Below are 26,223 nucleotides of genomic sequence, written 5' to 3'. Positions count from 1 at the left end.
TAAAGTCTATCGCATGTATTATTTATATATATATATATAAAAGATCTACAGTGACAGAACTGGCACATGATCAGACAACAGTTAGTCATGGATTCTTTCATTCATTCTCAATGAAAATACAGAGCACAAGAGATTTACACAACAAACACCGACAGATTCACCATTTCACGAGCTGAGGGTGTGTGGGGACTTCATGGGATGATCAGGGGCGTTTGGAAGAACAAATAAATACATTACCACATTTGACTTTTCTGCATCCTCTCCATAAATGTGTAGCATGCTCTTCATGTCAGCCTCATTTACCAACATTTACATGAATTCTCGACAGCAGATCACAGTTCAGGTGTGCTAAATTCACTGAAAAAATGCTGTTCTTCCTCAGTATTTCTGTCTGGCTTTCCATCTGAACATTCTTAAATCAAGATACATTTACCGGAGAAGCAAAATGACTGAAGATGTTAAGTCTTGTTTTTTGAAAAATGTGTCAAATTTAACTAAAAAAATCCCTCTGAATGAAGTTTGTTTTTCTGAGCCCACCAGCAGATATTTGTTCCTATTGTAACCATAAACTTCATTTTGACAATTTTAGCCTTAATATCTTCAGTCATTTCTCTTCTCCAGTAAATGCATCTTGATTTAAGAATGTTTAAATGGAAAACGAGACAGAAACACTGAGGAAGAACATCTTTTTTTGCAGTGCTTGGGGTTGCGTTTTCATTCGCATTTTAGAATCGCAGTTTTTTCTGCCGTACGCAAAAGTGTTTTGATCAAATCTTGAATACTGGCTGTAGTGTGAGGTAAACGGACTGTGTGTCCATGACTGCACCTGGGAGAAGTCACACACAGCCACATCTAACATTAAAACACTCGTCCTGATGACACGTGAAGCACTTTAGCACCAGAGTAGAGATTAGAGTGTGTTTCAGTCGTGACCCGTGTGCGTTCAGTCGCTGTCGCTGGTGTCGCTGCTGGGGTCGCCCTGGACTTTGTTGCGGTGCTGCATGGCGCGGTGATACGCCACCTGAACCGACTTCCTGATGTTCGACTTTCTGCCTTCCAGCATCTTCTCTTTGTCCAGATCCTGATTGACGCCCAGAGGAACCAGTTTGGAGCGTGGCAGCCACTGCCTACACACACACACACACACACACACACTCATTTAGTGTCTTGTGTCACGTTCTCTTTTCTCAGCATTTTCATGTTCATTTCCTCTGGCCTATTTCTCTCTGTTTGCCTGCAGCGGATGTTCAGAGATGCTGACGGGGTTCACGTCTCTCATGAGAAGTTTAAAGCAGATAAACATCAACTCTCATTACAGAGCCTCTTTTAATGACAAAGCGCATTAAGAGTTTTTGCACTGTGAGATTGTTTTTTAGACTCATTAACCCCTGCCGATGATTTAAGGAAATGCCTGAGCTACAGTAATGATTGTGTGACCATTAATTACACAAGAAAACATTACAGTATGGAGAATGAGAGCGTACAGGGTCAGTTCGTGTCAACTCAACCAGAGGTCCCCGGCTCCAATTTCTAATTTTGATCTTTTTTTTTTTCTGGTGAAAGAAATACATTAATAATGATGAAAGCCAAAATATTAAATGTCCACTATTTTGCATAGGAGGGTCAAAATGTCAATTTTCACAATAGATTTTCACCAAATTAGAGGAGTGTAAAAATGACTTTAGAAAGATGGCAGCATCATTATTTTATTTTCACAGAGATTTGTCAGTATATTAGTAAAATCTGTTGACTTTATCAATCTTTGATTCATTATAGGCCAGTCAGTGACTTCTTGTGTTTTTTTCCAAAGTTTGCATGACTTTAACTATTAAAGATATCTTAATATACTTTTAAATTCTGCTTCTTAAACCTTTCTGGAGATACCAATTAACAGACAGATCTACGTTTCATGCGTCTTATGGCAGTGTGGCTGCTCTCATCAGCTCTATTAACTCTGGTTAGCTCCAGAAATAGTTAAAATGAACAAAATTGCTTCTTCCAAATGTCCCTGAAACTGATTAAAATATAGAATTTTATGAATAAACTATTGAGAGTAACTTAATGTGCCTCAACTTTAACATTTCAGCGTATTTTTGGCACCGAAATATTCTTAAAATTGCAGATGTTTTGATAGAGGGAAACGAGATACATTTCTAATTTCAACATTATTTGTTCTTCAGACATTCTTAACTATCAATAAGTTTGGTTTTTGGCCATTGAAAATGCAACAATTTCAACAATTCAAATTCTCATGGAGCTGCATTTAGATCTCCTTATCTCTGGGACTGAAGCATCGAGAGCCTTTAAAATGAAGATACCAAAAGAAAAGTTTGTTTTATAACCAGAATCTAAAAGGATATTAAGATATCTTTAATACTTCTTGAGTTACAGGCATGGCTTTTTCCCATTTTTGAACTGTCACTGTTGGCATATAATGAAACAAAGATCGCTAAAGTCAACAGATTTTACTAACAGACCTCTGTGAAAAAATAAAATAATGATGCTGCCATCTTTCTAAAGTCATTTTTACACTTCTGTAATTTTAATATTTTGGCTTTCATCACTATTTATGTTAGGTTTCCTTCAAAAAATAAAAATAAAAATTTACAATAATATCAAACATTTTAGCTGGGGGAAGTTTCTGAAATATGACCCTAATTATAGCAAAATGCACTTAGTTGTAAAATATATAAAATGATGTAATGTTTTCAAATTATTGCATTAACAAACTTTTACAATGAGCAAAAAAAAAAAAAGTGTTCTATTTATTAATCTTTGTTAACATTATTTAATAAAAAACAGCTGTTGATTGTTAGTTCATGTCAGCTCAGGTCCATTAAACAATATTAATATCAACTTTTGGTTTGAATAAAGTATTAGTAAATCTTTACATGAAGATCAGCTAAATATAATAAATGCTTTAGAAGTACTGTTCATCGTTAGTTGATGTTAACTGTAAAGTGTTACTGAACAAACAGACTGATGTAAGTGACGAGCGGATTCAAATCAAAGACAGAAAACATCGGACGCGACCTACATGTCTAACCATGGAAAATTACCAACAGAGATTTCTACGCTGCGACGCATGTGGAACATTTCTCTCATCAAAACATGGACCGAAATCACTGTGTTTTCTTATTTTCTAACCAAGTGCAGTTTCCACTGTCACAGGAACAAAATATATTTGAGTAAAAACACTGCAAAATACAGTCACCTCAATTCAACTACTTAAAGAACTGAAGCAAAACACAATAATAATAATGTTAGCAAATATTTACAATGTATTTTATATAGACCACCATTAAAAGTTTGGGGTCGGCAAGACTTTTTAATATATAATGAGTCTCTTCTGCTCTCCAAGACTGCATACTCTTAAACATATGACTCACACCTCTAAGCAGAGACACAGTGTTCTCTGTCCTATCAAAGCACAGGCGCATGAGGAAGAGCAGCAGCATGTGACTAACCAGGTCCTCTTGTTGTCGAAGAAGAGCACGAGGAAGAGATGTTCCCGAGCCTCCTGCGTCATCTGCTCTCCCAGCTTCAGCACCTCCAGAGGCGGGACTGGGATCGGGACGCCCCGGTGGAACACGCCCTCTCGAGGCATCTTGGGATCAATGATCTGAGGGAAGGATATGACACGTCTCATAATGAGAAAAGTGGCGTGAAGCTGCCCTCTGCTGGACACACACAGCAACTGCAGAACTCTTGGCCTTTATTGACTGTTAAGTTGTGAATTTAACTTGTGCATAAAACATTTGTGAATAAAGCTGCGTTTCCCTCCCATGTGTTCAAGAGAACAAAATCATCACTTCCTGAGAAACTGGCTCAAATTATCAGTAATAAAAATGCTCTTTTCTCCTCCATCATAAATGAGTTGGTCTCAGAGCGTCAGACGAAACAATAAACGTTGTCATGTGATCTTGCGTTCAGATGCTGGTGTTTGGTGAGATGCTCCTGGAGGAATTAAACCAAATCATTCTCATGACAGACTGATTCAGAACCACCAAACCAACATTTGACATGCTGCGATGTGATTGGTCCACTGGTTAGTCCAGTTATCCAATCACAGCCTCTGCTGAGGGAAAGTCACATGGGTTTGTTGCGCATTGAGGGAACTCATCTTTCAACTGATATCATTCAAACTATAAATATAGCTCTTTAATGCAACTTTTTACATTAATCCTGTTGCTCCATAACTTTAAACTCAGATTTAAATCTCAATTAGGGATTAACTTTAAATTTTCAGGTGAGGAGGATTAAATAAATTAAAGTGCACCTACAATTAAAATATGTGGCTGATTGAACAAAGGCAGAAACAGTGGGTGTGTCATCAGGACAAATAAAAATTAAAATGAAAGCACATTGTGCCGGCAGCCGTCAAGAGCAGAGACGGTCAATCCACCAATCATCCAGTTGTTTTTTAATAACTTAAAGGGTTAGTTCACTAATGTCATTAATTACTCTCCCTCATGTCGTTCCACACCCATAAGACCTTCATTAATCTTCAGAACACAAATTAAGATATTTTTACCATCAGATTTCATCAAAAATATCTTAATTTGTGTTCTGAAGATTAATGAAGATCTTACGGGTGTGGAACGACATGAGGGAGAGTAATTAATGACAGAAATTTCATTTTTGGGTGAACTAACCCTTTAAGCTGGCATATTACTTCATTCACTGATACTATAAATAAGGTTTCAGGGTCATGAAATCCCTGTGTGCTGCTGCAATGTTTTCTCTGTTGATCAGCCCTTTATTTTAACCGTCTCTCTAAGTAGCAGCTGACATTTTACAACTTTATTTCATTTATTGGCAAGAGCTACTAATATCAGAGAGAGTGTTAGTAATGCTCAATAAAGAAGAAAATAGAATTGTTCATGGCATCCATCATGGCATCAAAAGAAATATTAAAGGTGATGTAAGATTTTTTTTAAATGTTAAAATGGATTCTCTTAACCTAGTTTATTGTTCACTGACTACTATTAGTATGTCATTCATGGGCTTCTCTCTCCCAAAACTGTAAACAATGAGCCGCCCAGATACCAAAACAACGAGAGTGTTATAGTATGGAGTCAAATTAATGCCTTAAAGTTTTGCACAAAAATAAAGTTTTGCAAAACACAAAAAAGAATTGAGCTATAAAAAAATGTTTTGCAAACAAAAATAAAGAATTGCAAAGGAAAATAAAATATTGAGCGGAAAAAAAATAAGTTTTGCAAACAAAAATAATAAATTGCAAAATAAAATAAAGTAGTGCAACAATAAAAATATAATCAATTACAAAAATCAATGACAGCTGTAATGCTATTTTATCTTTGCCACATAATTTTCATGCTCAAACCTACTAAATCATTTGCAACGCTCATTTAATTCTGCGTTTCAGTCAAGCGTGCGATCACGATACCGGTTTTCTTTTGCGCTGCACTGTTCTGTGCGGATCTCTTTATGGCACTGGTTTGACGTGGGGGTGGAGTCAAGAAACGGGGGCACGCCCCCACGAAACACATTGGAGGGGAACGTAATCGGCGACAGGTGAAATAATTCTTTGACATGGTGAAAAATAATGAATGGTTTGTTTTTGTTGGTTCGTTTAGCATGTTGTCACCGATTACGTTCCCCTCCAATGCATTTCTTATAGTAATATGACCCGTTGCGCTCTGTCTCACTGCCTGTATCCACTTTTGTGTCCTTAAACATTCGTTTTTTGGGGTCGACTGCTTATAAAAACGTATTTCTGTTTTTTTTTTAGCTTGTTAGCTGTACACCTTGTCACGTAGCAGCTTTTAGGCATTGTTCTGTTTATTGTAATGAGTCAGAAAAGACAAGAAGGCAGTCTCACGCAATACAAAGTCAATGGAGACTGTTGGGTTGTTTTTCCCCCGGTGGGCGTGGTTTTCAGATTATAATAAATGCGTTCGGTCTCTATGCTTGATCTAATCTGGGTAGCGTTTCCCAAAAGCATCGTATGTTGATCGTAGCTCCACTGGTTTCCAAAAGCTTATGATGCTTTTGGGAAACGCTGCCCTGTTCTGTTGCGATCTGATTCTCCTGCCGATGACGTGTTTCGCGGGGGCGTGCCCCGTTTCTTGACTCCACCCCCACATCAAACCAGTGCCATAAAGAGATCCGCACAGAAAAGTGCAGCGTAAAAGAAAACTCGCATCGTGAGCGCACGCTTGACTGAAACACAGAATAAAATGAGCGTTGCAAATGATTTAGTGGGTTTGAGCATGAAAAATATGTGGCAAAGATAAAATAGGATTACAGCTGTCATTGATTTTTGTAATTGATTATATTTTTATTTTTGCATTTTATTTTTTATTTTATTTTGCAATTTATTATTTTTGTTTGCAAAACTTATTTTTTTTCCACTCAATATTTTATTTTCCTTTGCAATTCTTTATTTTTGTTTGCAAAACATTTTTTTATTGCTCAATTCTTTTTTGTGTTTTACAAAACTTTATTTTTGTGCAAAACTTTAAGGCATTAATTTGACTCCATATTATAGTATTTTACAGTCCTCTAAAATCTGTCAATCACTGTTAGCTCAGCCTATAGCGAGAGATTGGGGTGTGGCTACTGTGGCTGGTTGAGAGTTTAGGGTGGGGCTACTGTACCTGTTGAGACATGTCTTCACAAGCAACCATAAGAGCTGTGTTTGTGATATTTGAGTTGAGGGAGGCACGACACGCAAAAGGGACTTTTTGCAAAATATGCTGCGTTTTCATAATTCTGCTAGTGCCACAGAAACTACATACTTTACCTTTAATGCTTCAAAATACATGCAAAACAATTTCTTCCTTCTGTCTTATGGTTTAGTGATCAAATATAACCCAAACATGCTTTGGCAGGTTTCGTAAAGCGCAAAATAAAATGTAGTGAAAGCTGAGCCTTCAAGTCTGCGTTAGGTGTGACACTCACCAGAGCCGGGTATGATGGGTATCCTCTGCACTTGGCCCACACCAGATCGAGAGCATCCAAAGAGCTGTAGTCATCTGAACTCATCCAGCATCCCGATCGGCCCCTGCCTCGAACCACTGCACACACACACACACACGGGTCAGGACAAGAACAGCACACATATCTAATGTGTGTGTGACTGCTGCACTCACAGTGAGACACTCCTCGGGATCCTCCAATGGAGTAGGAGTCGTTCTCCGTGCCGGACGTCTCCTCGCTGCTGTCCTCCTGAAACGCAGAGCGTGAGAACGAGGCCTTCCCACGACCCTGTTTAGAGGGAGTGGTGCTGCCAGGAGAAAAACCACAGCCATGACTGTGAGTGTGTGTGATGTGTGAGTGTGTGTGAGAGAGTGTGTGTGAGTGTGTGTACCTGGTCCGGTCGGACGCAGCGCTGCTGCTGCTGCTGCTGGTGGACTCCGAGTCGGAGCTGGAGCGTGGCAGACTGCGTTCGTTCCTGTACACCAGAAAACTCTCCGTCTTCGGCTGACCGCTTCCACCGAAACCATTACTGTGAAGATCTGAGAGGAGCGCAGAAGAAGAAACAGAGTCCGTTACACTGACGTGTTTGCCTGAGCTCATTTCCACAGGGAAAAACAGTGAGTTTCTGAGGAATCTTCACATTCTCCATATGTCAGATTATGGTACTTTATATCCAGTCAAGTCAGATCTAGTGTTATATACTTTACGTCAAGCCTAATTACTATTTGGTGATGCGTGTCTGCCGCGGTCAAGTGATGCATATGAATGACAGGGTTAAAAATCGATTGCATCAATGTCATATAGCCGCCATATAGAAAAGACCCGCATGGTATTCCACGGAAAAAGAAAACACCACCAGCGGCTTTGTTTTCGGATCCTTGTGTCTTCGTGAGTCGTCCGGTGGTGGGGACTTCCCAGCATTCAAGCCTCTTTACAGAAAACATCTGACTCACAGAGAAGTGTGGGAGTTTCTTCATAGTCAGTGTGTGAATATGAGTAGCGATGATAGAAACGTTGACATATCCAGTTAAAACCGCAGAATTCAATGAAGGCTTCCAGCAGCAAAACAAATGATGAATTCTGCTGAAACAAACGGTCATCAGATAATGTGGAGATTTGAGACGCTGCAGCGTAACTGAAACAACAGATAATATCATGGATCAGATTTACTGAGCCCTGAACATGTTTACACTGAATTGTGGACCAGACTTGAACTCTTGAACATCTAACTGATATTGATCCTTCATATGTGAATTTTAGCTGGCGATCTGATCCAACTGGAGTCAGTGATTGAACAGAAACGGACCACTGACTGGGAGAAACTGATGATTTTGTTGAGGAGTGAAAAATGATTTTGTCGATAATAATAATTAGACAATATTTAGCTTTTTGAGTGAGTTTTGTGCTGTCGTGTCAGCTGACTCCCAAAGCGTTTCATATTCTGTGTGCTGGTCACTTGACATCAGTGACAGAAACAAACATTTTCATTAAAGTGCCCCTATTTGGCTTTTTCTGATGTAGTGTGTATTAAAGCTGTTTGTGAATGTAAAAGGTCTGCAATGTTTTAAAGATGAAAGTGCATTGACAAATAAAGTTATTGTCTCCTAAAAGAAAGAATCGTTTCTCACCAATTCCAGTCTTACTTCCTGTTACATACCTACATAGGTTTATAACTAATTTGCACTATGCATTTGCATCTGTTCATCAAAATTTAGACTAAACAGTTAAATACATATAGATTAGTTTTACAATCTCTTCATGAACTTTTTGAATCTTCAGAGTTTCAGTTGCGCAACTGTCAATGGAGGGACAGAAATCGGTCCCACTTTAAGTTAAGTGGCCTTACTATTTAAATGAATCAGTGATACAATGCACTTATTGTGTATACCTGTTTTTACATTGTACTTATATTTAAAAACACCTGCACGTAATTAAATCTGTAATTACATTTATAATTACACTATTGACCAATCCCTTAACCCATACCACCAAACCTGTCCCTAACCTTATCCGTATCCACCTCAATAGCAGCAAAAGTGTTTTGCAATTCAATATGAACCCCATAAGTACACTGTACTTATTTTTTTGACGTAAGTACATAGTAGTTAAGGTCACCTAATATAAAGTGGGACCCAGAAATCTTACAGATTTCACCAAAAAGATCTTAAAGGGTTAGTTCAACCCCAAAAAAAGGTCATTATTTCGTTCTACAGCCATAAGACCTTCGTTCATCTTCAGAACACAAATTAAGATATTTTTGATGAAATCCGATGGCTCAGTGAGGCCTTCATCGCCAGCAATAACTAATTTTTTCAATGCCCAGAAAGCTACTAAAAACATATTTAAATGAGTTCATGTGACTGCAGTGGTTCAACCTTAATATTATAAAGCGACTACAATACTTTTTGTGCGTCAAAAAACCCCCAAAATAACGACTTCGGATTTCATCAAAAATATCTTTATTTGTGTTCTGAAGATGAACGAAGGTCTTACGGGTGTGGAGCGGCATGAGGGAGAGTAATTAATGACAGAATTTAAATTTTTGGGTGAACTAACTCTTTAATGAGTGAGTCATTGAATCATTCAATTGGTTGATTCATTTAGGAACGAAGCAAGTGACTGGCTGCATCTGAAATCTCATACTTCCCTACTATATAGAAAAAACGTATGTGACAAAAGAAGTATGTCTGAATTCACAGCACTCATAAAAGAGCAGACAAAAATGACCCAGCTGACCTACTACCTCTGGCGGGATTCTGAACTGTGCATCTGATGGACACTTTACTATCCCATGAGGCCACAGGAGAGGATTTATGAATGGCAGTGAAGCGATGCAACTGATGCTGGTAGGTCACATGAACATGACAACATGGTGGATGTAGTACGTCCAGATCACCTTCATACTGCACACACTCACACTATATAGAAAGTACTTTCTTAACAACTGTGAAGTAATTAAGAGTATTCTATTTCAGGTGCAACTAACATCTTTATGAATGGATCACTGAATCATTGATTTGTTCAAACAGATGATTCATTTGGAAATGAAACACAGCTGTGTGTTTCTAAGAGATGCACGACAGTGCTGTTGCAGTTTTGTTGGTGAAATAGAATGCAAACAAAATATTGTGCCTAAAATATAACAAAAAATATTACCTTATAAATATAACAGCACACTTACTCACATGATATTGCTTAACCATATCATATAGAAATATAAGGGGTATTTTAGAATCAGATATAATCAACAAATCAGAATTGGGCATCAAGACCTGCAGTGTAAATGCGGTCTAAGAAAACTCATTTCATTTTCATTAAAAATAGTTAAATCTAATTGAATATGGACATTGCTGTTCATTATTTGTGGTTCCTGTGTATAAGATGTTTACTAGAGTATGGTTTGGCAACATGCTATCATCAGAATCAATTCTACACTTCATATGAGGAGCGCTTCTGTAGACAGTGTGGTGTGTAACAGAGGTCGGAGCCGCAGACGTACCCAGTATGAGGTGATCGTGTTCGCTGTCGGACTCCGAGCTGGAGCTGGACTGAGGACTGTGGGGTCTCTTGCGTGACGGGGTGAGCGAGGGAAGCTGCGGTGGGCCGATGGCACTGGAGCTCAACACTCCCGGCCCATGCAGGCTTTCGCGGTTCTTCGGGGGTCGACCGGGGCGCTTGGGAGGTCCGGTGGCTTTAGGGTTCTTCTTGGAGAAGAGGACAGAGGTGCGCCGGCCGACCTCAGGGGCCAGCGCAGAAGACGACGTGCTCAGATCTACGGAGACAAAGACAAGCCGGGTTATTAGTCCATTTAAAAAAGACAAAACCTTTGGAGGGTGACTGATTTCACATGTGAAATAATGTGACAGTAAACGGTGTGGTCTGTAGGGCCCTATGATTTCCACGATGCAGAAAAAGCGGACGGAATCGTGGAATCCAGTCATAAAAACAGAATTTAGAATATAACACGGAATTTGTCACATTTTTGATGAATGAATAAAAAGCAGGTCAAATCGACCCAAATTTGAGCCAAGCAGGTCAAATCTAACATAGACTAGTGTCCGTGAATATTAAACCGCAAAAAGACTTTTTAAATATGAATCCTGCATGCCTCTGAAATGAATGACGCAGAAGTGTGCAGTTTCATTTACCTCACAGACACTGAAGCATGTGCGATGCTTGCGATGTTTTCATCCTCTGTCGCCTCATTATATGAGGAAATGAATGCATGAAATTCATCTCCAGAGCCTCTCTGAACATTTAACCGCTTCGTTTGAGAAAACAACCATCATAAACACAGAGAAACTCAAAGCTCTAGGCAACCCGTCAAAATAAAGGTTTGATTTAACTTGAAAGAAACACAGGGTTGTACAGTAGAAATTTAAATAAATTTAATAATAAATTATTAAAACTATATTTTATATTTTTTCTTCCATGTTTTAATTTTTTTTACAGTAAAGCTCTGTTGTGCAGCACATTGTTTGACCAAAAAGTTTAATTCCATGATTAAAAGATAAATTAAATGGTATGCGTTCATTTGATTGCCAGAAAAACAGAATTTATGGAAAAACAAAACATTTAATTAAAAATACATTTTTTAATTAATAAATTGTTGTTTTTAAGAATTCAATTAATTAGACATGCTTTTTGATTATTAAAATGTAATGAAACCATTGGGCCCTATTTTAACGATCTAAACGCAAAGTGGGAAAGTGTGCGTCCCTATTCTCTTAATGAGTAATGGGCGTAACGTTCAATAAACCAATCAGAGTGTCATCTCCCCTTCCCTTTAAGAGCGAGATGCACTCGCGCCATGGCGGATTGCTATTTACATGCCGGAATTTGTTGGCGGAAAAGCTGAACGCTTTTCAAGCGAAGAAACTGATATAAAATATAATTATAGATGATCTGCTCGCGCGCTTTAACTTCGCGCACGAGCAGATCATCTACGGGACAAGCAGGATATAACATTATATATATTATATAATTATATATTATATAACATATAACATTATAAAATACACTGACTTATTAAACACACCGATTCAACTGAGGAGTTCAACGAGTAATGTTTTGCTGAAATTACCGGTTAAGTGGCCAGTCAATCTTTCAGTCTTCTGCGTTGGATGCAGGCTTTCAAATAGCTCCGCGCGATCAGTCAGTTAATATGTGTGTGTATTGGCACGATTATTCAATTAATTAGCCAGTTTCGTTCATCATTATAAGTAGTAATAGGCTGAATTGAAAATAGGTATCCTAATTCTAATACACGCAATGACTATTCATCATTACATTTTTATATTTATGCAGCCTACACAATAATATTCTTTTTCACTGTAATCCTTTTGTTTTTAATATTTGGCATATTTGTGTGATGCGTATCCCTGTGTGTAATAAGCAAAGTCAACGCGCACTGTGGACGTGCCCAGAGGCGCAGCTTCCAACAACGCGCTCTAACAAAAAAATATTGCGCCACTGACTTTAGACTTTAGACCAGGTTTGAGTTGGTCTATGGCGCAGTCTATTTTCAGCTCCTTAAAATAGCAATGCGGCTGAACACACCTCTTTTATAGACCAGCACACCCATGGGCGCACTAACTGGTGCAAATGCATTTACTAATTTAAGGACGTGGCGCTGAACGGGAAAACGCGAACGGCGCCGGACGCAAACTAGCAAACACACTTGCGCTGCGCCTTGCGTCGCATTGCGCCGGGTGTATTATAGGGCCCATTAAGTTAAAACAGAAAACAGAATTTGGTAAAAATAAAAAACTATTTGAGAGGAAATAATAAAATGTATATCATAGGGCCCTAAATTTTTTGTTGATTACTAAAATTCCCAAAAAACTAAAAAAAACAACCCGGAATCCAGAAAAATTAAAATGGAAAAAACTGAATTTGGGAAAAATAAAACTGATTTCATAAGACCCTAGGTCTGTGTGGGACAGTTACTAGGGGTGTAAGATACTTGAGTAAATTTACTTGATTGCTAAAGTATTATTTTGGGTAATTTGCACTTTACTTGAGTGCAATTTAAATCTCAATACTTGCACTTTTACTTAAATTACATTTCTGCAGAAAAAAAAAAAACTTGAGAACACTAGTTACATTTTTGCAATGGTGTTTCAAGGTTTGACTAATTTTCATATGTTGATGGCTGATTAAATGTTATGAACCTTGAAAACATTAGCATTTAAATTAGCATTATAAAATGTTATATTCTTTGTAAATATTTATCTTCTCTCCAGGAGTGGATAAGGTATAATTATAGTAAAGTAAATGAATATAATATTGAGTAATAATTAGGGTTGTCAATTAATTCGTAATAAAATAATTATTGTCTGGTTAGGACACGTCTAAGTGCTATCGGAGGTTGGTTCAAAGCTATTTGAGGCATTTTCTGACCTTTCCCACTGATCTCGTGGCTGCTGCTCTCTCCTTCATCGTGACGGGCTCCTCCCGAGGCGTGATGTGCGAGGACAGAGCCGCGCTCCAGCGACAGACCCGACTCGTGGCCGCCCAGGCCGCAGATGCCCTCGCGCTGGTGCGCCAGCTTACGCTTCAGGACCGTCATCTCTTTCTTCAGGGCTTTGGCTCGCCGCGACTGACCGATGCTGTGCTTCCCTGACATGACCTCATCATAACGCACCTGTAGGATCTGCAGCTGCTCCTCCAGAGGCAAACGCCGCCGACTGTCCGACAGGAAATCTGTGAGAGCGGGAGAGAACGGGACATTAACTTTATGTGTAAAAAGGTACAAAAAATGACCTGGAAATAGTCAGTGAAAGGAGCTGCTTAACCTTTAGAAAACCAGTCAGTAATGAGATGAGAACAAATAAATACAACAGAACAAAGAGCTCAGAGTGCTGTAAGGTCTAACAGCAACATTCAGGTAATGAATGAATCAAATGAGAGAAAGTCAACTCGCCGTCATCGAGGAGTGACGCTGATCTCTCTCGCTCTCTCTCTTTGTCTCGCTCTCGTTCTCTTTCTCGATCTCTCTCTCGCTCGTGCGGTGAATCCGGGCTCGGCTCTCGAGGAAGATGCATGCCCGTCTCATAATCCAGGCCGATTCTCTCCGCGTGTCTGCGCGCTTGCCTTAAAACAGAGCTGCCCGCTTCTCGCAATCGCAGCGCGGCGCGGTAGAAAACAGTGTCTTTGGCGTTGTACTTCAAACAGTTGTTGACGATCAACAGAAAGTCAGCCTCGAAAGCTTCAAAGCTGAGATAGCGGTGCGACTCCAAACACTTCCACATGGTCTGGAAATCCATCGGACGCTCGATGTGGTCCAGGTAATCTGGGACCTGGAGAAGACACACACAAACACAGAAGAGGTGTTGTCAGAGAACTACATAATGGTTGGAAAGTCTCTTCATGTTATTTAGATTTATTTATTTAGAACAACTACACAAAAAAATTGTGTGTAGTGTGTGAGTGTGTGTGTGTAGTGAAGTGTACCTCACTTAAAGGTACAGGCTCAGTGAAGAAGTTACTGGTGTCTCGCTCCTGCAGTTGCTCCAGAGTGCTGCGCATCAACACCAGGAATGGAGTCAACTGCATCTCTAACGCCAACTCCTGCACCTTGATCTGAACCGACACAGAGGTGCTCGTTAGTCAAAATAACACAGCATGCAAGTAAAACTGAGTCAAAACATAGTACAAATGCATTTCAAGTTTAATTCCCTCACTGGTCAATGCCATGAAATCAAAATAGACAATTCTTATTAAAGTCAGGGTTATCATATTTAACTCAAACTAAAACCATAAAAAACAAAAGGTATGTTTCTGAAGTGTCTGGTTTATAGAATTAAACCATATTCTTTCTTTTTATTTTATGAGATGACAGAGCTAAATCTCACAGCCTCTCTCTTGATCTTCTCTCTCTTGCGGATGAGCTCCACCAGCAGTCGGGCTCGTTCCAGGTCGTGCCGGAGTCTCTGCCACGCTTTCAGCTGCTCCTTCAACACCGAGTGCTTTTCCTCACCGTCCCTCTGTGTGAACACACACAAACACACACTGTCATCCTCGCATTCTCCACAACCAATCAGCATGGTCATGTCAAGGGTATCAGTTTTTAAAATTAAATGTAAGATTTTTTAAGACCCTAAAATTCATACCATATGGATGGGGTAAAGCAATGTTTATGGCAGTGGTCGCCAACCCGTCAACCCTTAGCTGGTTTAAGCTGGAAGTAGCTGGTTTAAGCTTGTCTCCCAGCCTGGGTTAGCAGGTGTTCAGCTGGTTTAAGCTGGTCAAAAGTCAAAACCCCTCTAAAACCAGCTATGACCAGGTTAGGAGACCATTGTGATTAAAAAGCAGTGGTTCCTTCTAATTTGAAATGGCTATATATTTTTGTTTATTATAATAATATTAATAATAAATATCTGCAACCAGTATCAGAATCTGCCAATTTGCTTGTAAAAAAAATAAATAAATAGGCTAAATAAATCAGAAACTACAGTGACCACGAAAAAAATACTAAATACAATCTGGGCTGTCTTTTTCTATGAAGTAGATCTTGTCTTTCAAAAAGGTCGAGGTCAGGGATCTTGGGCTTAAAAGGTTGGTAACCAATGGTTTATGGTAACATCCAAACCATAAAATGATGATTTAAACAACTTTACAGTTAACAAAAACAGATTTTGAACCTCACATTTCAGCCTTTTGACAGTCAAAATTATAAATGATTATACTCTTATTCATTCAAGTATATATAATATACATAATCATTTATAATTTTGACTGTTAAAAGGCTGAAATATATATATTTACAATTTGTTTTGGGAGATGCGAGCCGCTGTCAGCAGCTGTTGAGAGCTCGTGTACCCGCCGAGAACAGCTTCATCTCGGCCAGTGCTTCAGGGATTTGGTGGTTAAACGAGATATAATTCATTTTGAGTTCATAAAACAGGCAATCTTTAGTCTTGTCAATTTATTACTTGTTCCTGAGCAAATCGAATTGGCTATGTTAAATCTAATAATTTTATCTTAAGTCTGTATTTAACTCACATCCTGTAGAGCACTGCTTTTGTACGTTTGACTGAATTGTACAATTGTATTTATTTCCTACTGTCATTTATAATGAAATAATAATAAAATATCATATTACAAATATAATATTTCAATATTGTTGCTCAATAAATATTATTTTATATAAATATGTTATATTTGGTATTGGGAAAGGGTCCATTAGTGCATAATATGGATTGAGTGAAAGTTACATTAATACACCATTAGATGGCAGCAAACTTTATGAGTGAATTAGTCAGTCTCAAGAGACTTTTAAATTAACAGGGACTTTTGTAAAGTTGTTTTAGCGCTGCATGTTATGGAAAATTCCCTTAGCTGTAAAAAGGACAAACACAAAGATCGCTTTCCTCAGCGGACATTCAAACAGATTTTTATAACGGATATAATATTATGGACATCAACCTGAAGAATTATCTGTTGTATCAGAATCAGGCAATCTCTCTCTCTCTCCAATACAGAATACAAAGAGTTTCAATGAAGCAACTCTACGTTCCTTCATTATTAGCTCTAAACGTGACGTTTTAGAATTAGTAACCGAGGCTTGGTCAAACTGTCAACTTGAGATTTGAATCCATGGCGGAAGGAAGAAGTGCTGCATGAAAGAGGGTTTTAAAGACACTCAGTTGTTATTTCTTATTTATTTACACATTTTTGCCATCAATCTGTTGTATAAACGCGATATCACACGAATAGCTGTGCGATATGGCTGTATATCAGCACTGTGATTACCTAAGGCACTTGGCCTGTGTTAACGTATGCGATTAATTAAAATATCCTTAAAGTGTTAAAATAATTTAAAGCAAATAAATTACTGAAGCATGTGAAACTGCATCATTAACGTAATTTACATCATGGCCAGAAGATTTGCAAACTACATTTCTGAGCTAGCTAAAGCAAACCAGCGTCTCGCTAGTAAAGTTTTAATGGATGGGGATTTTAATCAAAGTAAAGATGACTGCGGTGAAGTACAGGAGTCGTACAGTAAACACACGTTAGTCTGTTATATTGATGCACAAACAAACCGTGTATGTGCGCTCTCGATGCACTGATCGCACATTGTATTATGCAGAGTCAGGATAATGTTTGTATTCGTCATGTGTATATTTCTGCGTGCAGTAAATCTGAATAGATCCATGTACTGTAGCATATGCAGTCAGGTCAAGACAGTTGGTTTAGGTTTTTTTTTGCCATCTATATAGTTCACTCTCTGGCAGCATGTGGCTCTTACGGAACAGCAGAAATATAGCGGTTACCCTGGTAAACCACAAAGTCGCTGTGGTTTTTAATAATGCGACAAGTTTGCAGGTATGACATTTGATACAACACAACTTTTAAAGGCCCTGCGGGGAGTCTGCATGTACTGACCGTGGGGGGGAGTGGCTCGGCATTGCGCTGGGACTGCAGGTGCGTCTGCAGACGTCGCAGGAGAGGAACGCCGTTGCGGCTCTGCCTCTTCAGCGTCCAGTAGCTGTGCAGTCTCTGCATGAACTGACTCTTCCTCTGCACCGTCAGGTTACTGGTGATCTTACTCAACCTAAACCAGAAGACACAACATCACTAATGCTCTAGGATACCTTCACTTTGCACATTTCATTTGACCATTACATTTCTTAGTAAGCAATTAAGTCCCGAAAAAACGTGACGTCCGAAGTCGATGATTAAACAATTCCAAATTTTGCAGTTATATCGGTCGACCCCTTCCAAGTGATATATAAATAAATAATTTTCTGATAAAAGCAAATATCTTGCGTACTTGTGTGGTGGAATACACGGCACTGACACCACCGGTGCGGCCGCTCTCCTCTCGGCCAGGATCTTTCTGGCCCTTTTCATCTTCAGCCGTGATTTTGCTTTGGCCCTCTTCGCCCGCTCTGAGCTCCAGCCCTTCCCGTCCTCCTCGCCACCTGCAGTATCCTCCTCATCCTCTGCCTCGCCCTCGCTGTGGGAGGAGCCCACGCTGGCCACGCCCACACCTCCTAGCGGCCGGGCGGAGCCAGGCGGTGTATGAATGTCACAGTAGGCCGTTTTGCGCACGCTAAATGAAGTCCCGTTTGCGCCGGTTTCACGCACAGGCTCCATCTTCATGTAGAGGCCGGCCTGTTGGGCGCAGGTGACGTGGAAGGCGGTGTAGCAGTTGGCTTTGTGGCACTGGATGCAGGCGCCAGAGCCGCGCTGTTTGCAGATGTAGCAGGTCAGCTTCCAGCGGGCAGGAGGAATGTGCTCGATGCTGTCGATGGGCTCCAGGAAGACCGTATTCGCAAAACACACCTGTAGGAAAGCGGGACATTGTGAGAGGGGAAACAAAGCCTGAATGTGTCACAATGCAAAACATTTTCTTGATAAATCGATCTGTTTTACACCGACATGCTCACCTCTGGGATCCAGAGTGCACATACTACATGTGCCCAGCGCGCGTCGTCCGTCTGCTTGAAAGCGCCACCCTTGTTGGGGCAGAGGGCGCAGTCCACGGCTCTGGAGGGCGACTGCAGGCAGCGGCGACACAACCACTGGCCCTCTGGGATATAGGGAACGCCGTAGCACTCCTGATGCACTGCCAGGTTACACATGTCACAGAACAGGATGACGTTGCTGTTCTGACACTCGCCGTCATTACAGATACAGCACACGGCATCTTCATCGATCAGAGAGCTGGGGTCGCCCTGCAGGAGTGTCAGAACAGCGTGTGTGAGAGAGAATCAATGAGACACTCCAAATGCTAACAGTGACGTATGGAAGCTTAGTTCCACCATTAAATAGAAATATAACAAAGGTATCTAGCAAATTTTTTCATTCATTCTGCAAGTGGTCAGGTCAGGTGTCCACTTTCGACCACTTCTGTCCTGATTTCTTCAATGCGAGGGTCTGTGGCAGGTAAATCTATGGGCTTTTTGAGATCTTTATCCACTTGAATCCACAAAATAAGCATGTCCAAGCCATTTTTTCACAGTACAAAAGGAAACTAAAGAGACGGATCATCAACAAAACACTGGTGACTGCAACAACAACAGACGCCCGCATTGACAAGCACTTGTGTGAGAAGATTATGAGAGAGAGGACTTTAGTTTAACCCCTTAAGCCCTGAGGGTATTCTCAGAGTTTGTTTTTCTGAGTGACACACAAAAAAGTAAAGACTCGTAACTCCAAAAATATATCAGGGAGAGTCAAAAGGTTGGTATCGTTTGAAAGTTTTTTTTTCTTTCTTTTTAAATTTGGACATTCTCATGCTGAGAAACTGCAAATAAACAGTAAAAAAAAGGGGAAAATTTACATATCTTTCTAATTTAAAATGGAATATCTCATGAAGGAAATATGGTAGCAGGTTCATTCTTTTTTGATGGTGTTCCTCTATATGTGAGCTGAAAAAGAAAAAAGTTGTCATCGAAATCTGTTGATTTTAGCAATTGTTTTGTGTATGCCAGTTACTGTCAGTATGATTATTTTTATAATAAAGTTTTAAAAACATATAAAACAGAGCTGTTTTACACAAAATCAGATTTAACTTCATTTAACAATATCCTATTTTTATCCATTTAAAACTAGGTTTTAACATTTTCTGAAAACTCAAATAAAATGGCGTGTGCAGCATTCCACTGAGCTCGGGTGTTACAGTCAAGATGCTGCTAAACCACCCTGTGATCTTCTGGTCTGTAGATGCGTCTCAAGTTCCTCTTTCATTGAGCATCTGTGGGTTTCTTCAACCGTTTTCTGCTCCAGCAGGTAAAAATAGGGCGTCTGATCAGTTAGTAAAAGTAACAACACGCTCTCCTCAACAACACATGATGTGATGCTTGCAGACAACACACATGCTCAACTTTAAAGTGCCTCTATTATGATATTTTAAAGCTTCCTAATGTTGTTTTAGAGTCTCCTAGAGAAGATTTACATGCATCCAAAGTTGAAAAACACTAATTTGTGTCTGAAAATCACGGTTCAATCAAGGATTCAGTCTCTCTAAACCCCGCCTTTCTGAGAGCTGCTCTGCTCCGATTGGTCAGATGAACCAGTCTGTTGTGATTGCTTGAAAACCAAACGCTCATTTGCATATCTGAATCTCAGCTCTTGATTCACAGCGATACGAACAGTAAAGATGGCGTTGGTTTTACCCTATCAATCTCATCAATGTGAGGCAGCTCATCTCACCTTGTTGTGGCTCTCAAAGTAAGACTCCTTCTCCAGCCGGTCCATCAGATACTCGAACACTTCCTGAGGGATGGGCGCCACGCCATCAGCACGACGCCTGTCATTCATGATGTCCAGCCAGATGTAGTCTTCCTCGTCTATATCATACTCCACCTCTTCATCCAGCTCCTCTGCAGACTTATCAATGTACCTGAGAGGAGGAGAAGGACAGGGTTTTACATCAAACCTCACTGCTGTTTCCACAAACACTCAACACACGTGTGTCATCATCTGGAGTGATGAAGTTTGTTTTCTGCAAATGTGTGAGACTTTCAATTCATTAGCCACTATAGGTTAATAACTAGAAGAATAACGAAGTGCAGTAAAACTGGAGTGTTTATAATAAATCTCAGTGAACTCGCTCTGGAGTGATTGACAGCACTCTTTACTCGCTTTGTTTATAAGCCATACACACTTTGAATAAAAGTTTAATTTCTCATGCTACTAGCCACACACTGCAACATTTCTGGATTGACAACTGTAATTAAATGCAGGAGTGGATCGGAAAATGATTGACAGTGATATAACCATAGCAACAGACGGGACAAAACATCTGATGTCAGATCTGTGCGTTAACTCTTGCAATCTAACAGACCTGCCACTTGATCCATGCAATGCGTTTCTGTTCTTCAAAGAACTTGCTTTGTTTGTAGGAAGACTGCACTTCAAAACAACATTTATTGTTTGACTTTTGTGATAAAATGGACAGAATCTGAAAGCTGAGACTGCTTTTTTCACAACACAAGTAACAAAAACGCAGACCTGGCAACCCTGGCCTGAACTATGGGAAAGTGCAGGGTGGAGAAAGGGTAATGGGTCGCCGGAGGTGCAGTTGAGCTAGGCTACTGGCGCCAACAACGTCACTAATTTTTAAACTGTCAATGCATTATTATCGCGTTAACTTTGACAGCCTTAAATTCAACACACGAGAGATTTTCTTCACACAGTATGAGTCGCAGTCTGACACGTTTTTCTGCCCCCCTTTGATTGACAGGATGTAATGAGTCCTGATCATTGGCTGTTTTTAAACAATCGGCCGAAGACGATAGTGAAAGTAAATGCTTTTATCGGCCAATACTGATTATTGGCAGACACATCGGTGTGTTAATTTAGTAAAAAGCAGTATGTCTAAATTATCTTAAAAAAAAAGTTTAATTGTGCAGTAAACAATTTGTAAATACAGATTTTTTTTTTTTCTTTTTTCATCAGGGGCAATTTTTTTAAACATTTTTCAGAGTATGCAAAATCATTAAAATGTGTAAAATTTGGAAAAATATTGAGATGTTAATTTTTAGCTCCATCGCCCAGCCGTGCAGCGCTCCCATGATCCCATTATATCAGTGAAGCCGTCGCTCACAGCGCTGCAGCACAACCTCACTGACAGAGATCTGCACACTCACAATCAATCACACTGTTCACACTGCACAAGAAATCCTGCATTTACACTGTGTGTGAGTATTTTGTTTATTATGGCAGCGGTCTAGTTTTGTCATGTAGTCTAATCGCAGTATATACTGGGTGCTGACTACATTGCAAATGAGAGCTGCAACAATCAAAACAAAGAAGGTTGAATGTGGAAAACGTCATGGATTTTCTTTTGAAGCTGTGTAATTACTAATCAACACAAAAATAATTATTGCAAATAAAAGCAATATAATAAAAAATAAAGTCTGTGTGAAAGCAAAATTAACAATTACTGTTTTTGTTTATGGAAAATTGCAGGTAAAAATTATTTTTCACTGCACATCATTGTTTTAAATTCATGTTCCTCATAATCTTGAATCAGAATATCTTCTCCTCCCTTTTGCAGCATCTCTTCTCTTCTCTGATGATGAGGGCAGGGCAACCTGTCACTCACATGAGATCCACCAATAGCAAACCACAACCATCCAATCAATTCCCCTCAGACAAAATCAAGCCCCGCCCTACATTTGTTCTTGTTTGAGAAGCGTTTCACTCGGATATACGACACAATAGAGATGAAAGACAAACAAAATTTCACTTTCATGAAGACTTTAAATTTTGTATTAGTGCATTCCTAGAGTTTAGATAAAAGATTATAAGAGCAAACTATTTTTGGAGTAACGAGCACTGCGGGACTGTTCACAGTAAGACCAGGAACACATATTCAAGGGGACCTATAATGCCCCATTTACAAGATGTAAAATAAGTCTCTGGTGTCTCCAGAATGTGTGTGTGAAGTTTCAGCTCAAAATCCCCCACAGATCATTTATTATAGCTTGTCAAATTTGCCCCTATTTGGGTGTGAGCAAAAACATGTCATTTTTGTGTGTGTCCCTTTAAATGCAAATGAGCTGCTGCTCCAGAAGAGGGCGGAGCTTTAACAGCTCAACAACAACAAAGCTGGAGAATCTCACGCAGCCAAAATGAGGAAAGTGTTCAGCCTTACATTGTTCAAACCGGAGTCGACACTGATGGAGAGACTCAGGAAGAAGTTACAACTTTTAGACGTTTCTGAATGGTTAGTGGATAAATTGATGTAGTTGCTGTGGAGTTGATTCAACTCATCCACTAGCATGTGTCGTCATGTTCATCTTTTGTGTTGAATTGACCCTCGTTTGTGAAGCAGTCCGGCGTAAAATGACGGCATGACAACAACACTCGACTACAACAACTCTTCCTCTTCTCTAAAGCAGCCCAACATGGCCCCGCCCCCTTTGTTGTGTGTTCTCAGGGGCGGGGTTTATGCAAATGTTAGGGTTAGTGATGTCACTCACTAACCTGGGAAGAAGCTTGTTGTAGCCAGCCATTAAAAAAATAAAATATCTCCCTTTGCATTGAACTTTGAGCGTCGTAACTTTGCAGATGTTGTTTATGCTCAACATTACACACTAACTAAAGCTAAAAAAGTGAAATCATAATCAAAGACCCTTTTAAAGAAAGTAAGTTGGGTCACTTCTCATTTCATGTTGACGTAAACATGCTCCAAACCTCATCACATCTCACACCTAAAGTAATATAATCACACACACATGATTTCGATGTTGTTGAACTCTACCTGTAGTAAGACATGGGTCGAGGGGGCGCGTCCGGTCTCTCCTGATCCAGCTCTCGAAACACCACCTCAGGCAGCTTGACGGCCGGCCCGGGCGGGTTCATGTGATGGTGTGAGCCGCTGTCCTTCTTCTTCTCTTTGCTCTTGTGCTTTCCAGTTTTCTGAGGCCCTTTCTCCCCATTGGCTGCAGAACCGTCCAGTCTGTCCTTGCCGATTCCCCCGGCCTCTCCGCCGTTACACGCGCCCATTCCCGCCGACGGAGGCTCTTCGGCGCCGCTGTCCTCCTCCGAGACCACATCCAGGTTGTCAAAGATGCTGATGCGGTGAACCCGCCCGCGGATCTCCAGCTCCACCATCCGCTGCGCTTCGGCGTAGGTCATGGTCTCTCTGACGGGCGAGTGCGAGCGCTCCGAGCGTTCGGCCGGGCTGCCCGGCGTCGCCGCTTGCCCGGGAGCCCCAGATCCCGTGCTGGAGTCAGGGCCTTCGGCGGAGCCGGGCAAACTGGAGCGCGGAGGACGGCCCTTGCGCTTCTTCTGCGGGCTGCCCTGCGGCGGAGGCGGGTTGTCGTGGTCATAATGGTACAGGTGGTACTCGATGCCGCTGTAGCTCTTGTAGACCTTACGGCAGCTCTCCACCGGACACTCGTAGGGGGGTTTGGTCGCCCGGAGGTTGTGGCAGAATGTCTTCACGTCAAAGTCCAGCCCCATGCCGTCAATGCTCACGACAGGTCCGGCTTACATCTGTGAGGACGACGAAAACACTGCAATTACTTTAGTATAGAGCTTTTCACAGAACAAAACAGTTGGCTATTAAATTACACTGTAAAGTTGTAAATGAAACAAAGATTGTAAGAACATTCTACTTCAAAACTTCACCTTTAAAGGTGCAGTATGTAAGATTTCTGTCCGCTAGAGATCTATTCAAAACAAAGGCGTAGCTTGATGACGCTAAGTTTGTGCACAGAATCTTGGGACATTATCTCAACGGACGGTGCAAAAGAATAGGGATTGGAGTCGGGCAGAAATCATGTTCATGGATGAGATTATTAACGTTACTGTAGTGTGAAGCAGAGCAGGAGCGAGTGTTGTGGAGCTGAACAAGGAGCTGGAGCGATTGATCAACACACGCCTCACGAGCAGCGGGACTTTTATTATGACACAGTCGCCGGCGCTGCTGCCGCTTTTCCGGTCATGAGTATGAGGAAACACAGCTCTGTTTATCATATTAGATACATTTGAGAGTGTTGAAAATGATGTTATAACGTTACTCTGTGCGTTCACTCGGCGGCTGCTGTGAGACACTGTTACACACTGCAGTAAGATAGATTGATTTTACAATATCACATTAAATGCTGGATGATTGTGTTGATAAATGCATGCAATTAATTTTAAAACGTATAGTATGATGTAGAAAATGCTGTATTACTGTTACTATTAGGGCTGCACGATATATCGCACAATACGAAAAATAACATTGAACTTCAACGCGATTATCGCTTAAACGCGATTCTTAGTGCGATTATAAAAATGCAAAGGCTGCGATTGTTTTTTATGCACAGCTCTGACAAGACACGCATTAAATAATCGCAGCCTTTGCCATATCGCGTGTTTTTACCGTGATAAATCGTGCAGCCCTAGTTACTAAAAATAAAGCTGCATCTGATTATGCTATATTAGCGACTTCACAAAATAGTGTTTTTCTCTGAGGCATGGTAAAGCATGAGATTCGCAAAAAATCAAGAAAATTAGATTTAAACAATAAGACTAAACGTGTTGAGCTATATAACAATAATTAGTTTATAAATATATCAAAACAGTTGTTCCCTTGTCTATGAAAACATGTAAATATTTAAGCGTCTTTGGTGTTTCCATGGTTTCTACAAAATAAACCGGAAACCGAGGGTAACGCGGGTATGACGCCATTGACAGGCGACTCCTCACACGTCCCGGAGCCTTGGGTAAAACTGCAATTTTCTCACGATTTACAAATAGTTGCAAACATTTGGGATATTGTAAGTACTCAAGTGAACAAAATATATGACACTGGCCTAGTGGTTTTTGGATATTTTACTGCAAAAATCTTACACATTGCACCTTTAATTCAATGTTACTTGGTGACTCAAAATTACTAGTAATTTCATTGATTTCTACACCAGAAACAGCAGCCCTGAACTGAGTGAAGTGAAGCTCTATTTCCCTCCATCTGATCTCAGTCTGTTTACTACAAAACCTGCACTGAAATTCAATGTAACTCAATCACAAAAAAACTACTGACATGTTCCCATCATATTTTGACATTTACCGTGATTACCACAGTCATTTACAATGTATTTACATTAGAAAACTTCACACAATGTACCATGGTAAAGGTTCAAAAACATGGTAAATCCGTGGTAGTTTGTGTTAGCGGCTGACTGAATGCAACCGCGCCTTTCCTATGCCAATGTGCAGAGTATATAAATATGATAATGTGAAATATGAGTTTATACATGATAATTTTACACACAAACACATCTCTAACAGGTGAAAGTGTTTTGTCGTAAACACTTACTACTCCAGAGTCCGCGGCGGATTTCACGCTCACTCCGAGAATGAGAATTCACACCGAGATGAGTTTAATTCACAGCAGGAGAGTTTGAGCAGAATTAAAAGATGCTTTATGAATTCTGATCATCACACTGAATAACACCAGGAACTGAAGCTACGAACAAAGGGGCTACCGCGCGACCCGTGTCCGCACATTCACCAATCCTCCACACTACAACCCGCGATTTTAAACGTATTTTGGCGATAATAGTTCTCATTCGTAACATACAGTCGGTTAACGCAGATACTTGAAAAAAATCAATCAGAACTCTTCATATGTCCTTGATTATTTTTCTGCTTCTCTCTATAATGACGAATCAGCCGTCGGTCGACACGCGGTTGCCCGCTGCGTCTGACCATTTAGTATGCGAGTAGAAAACAAATAATGCTGCAAGTAATATTGGACTACTGCTAATTTAGCTGTAATATTTGGATTGTTTATATAGAATAACGCATATTGGCTCCGATTCA

The 26,223-nt window shown here is 40.2% G+C and overlaps 1 protein-coding gene across 3 annotated transcripts; it reads right to left on the bottom strand.

Annotated features, from left to right (window-relative positions):
* On the bottom strand, window positions 1-25,886 carry brpf1 (bromodomain and PHD finger containing, 1). Of its 3 annotated transcripts, none has more exons than XM_067394140.1 (16): window positions 25,718-25,886; window positions 23,171-23,927; window positions 20,113-20,302; window positions 18,345-18,632; window positions 17,726-18,240; window positions 17,338-17,506; window positions 14,802-14,933; window positions 14,401-14,529; window positions 13,871-14,246; window positions 13,348-13,650; window positions 10,445-10,717; window positions 7,337-7,484; window positions 7,119-7,252; window positions 6,928-7,043; window positions 3,468-3,622; window positions 1-1,127 (listed from the first exon to the last, which is right to left on the bottom strand). In XM_067394140.1, the coding sequence occupies exons 2-16, from the start codon at window positions 23,872-23,874 to the stop codon at window positions 944-946; spliced, it is 3,816 nt and encodes a 1,271-aa protein (XP_067250241.1). In that variant the 5' UTR covers window positions 23,875-23,927; window positions 25,718-25,886; the 3' UTR covers window positions 1-943. The 3 variants fall into 3 exon arrangements, with proteins under 3 accessions (XP_067250241.1, XP_067250240.1, XP_067250242.1); XM_067394139.1 differs by having other exon boundaries at window positions 23,171-23,907; XM_067394141.1 differs by having other exon boundaries at window positions 25,751-25,831.
* Between the last annotated feature and the right edge of the window lie 337 nt (window positions 25,887-26,223).

The sequence above is a fragment of the Chanodichthys erythropterus genome, chromosome 9 (genome assembly GCF_024489055.1).
Source record: "Chanodichthys erythropterus isolate Z2021 chromosome 9, ASM2448905v1, whole genome shotgun sequence".
Classification (NCBI taxonomy): Eukaryota; Metazoa; Chordata; class Actinopteri; order Cypriniformes; family Xenocyprididae; genus Chanodichthys; species Chanodichthys erythropterus.
This window is presented reverse-complemented; position numbering and strand designations above follow the sequence as displayed.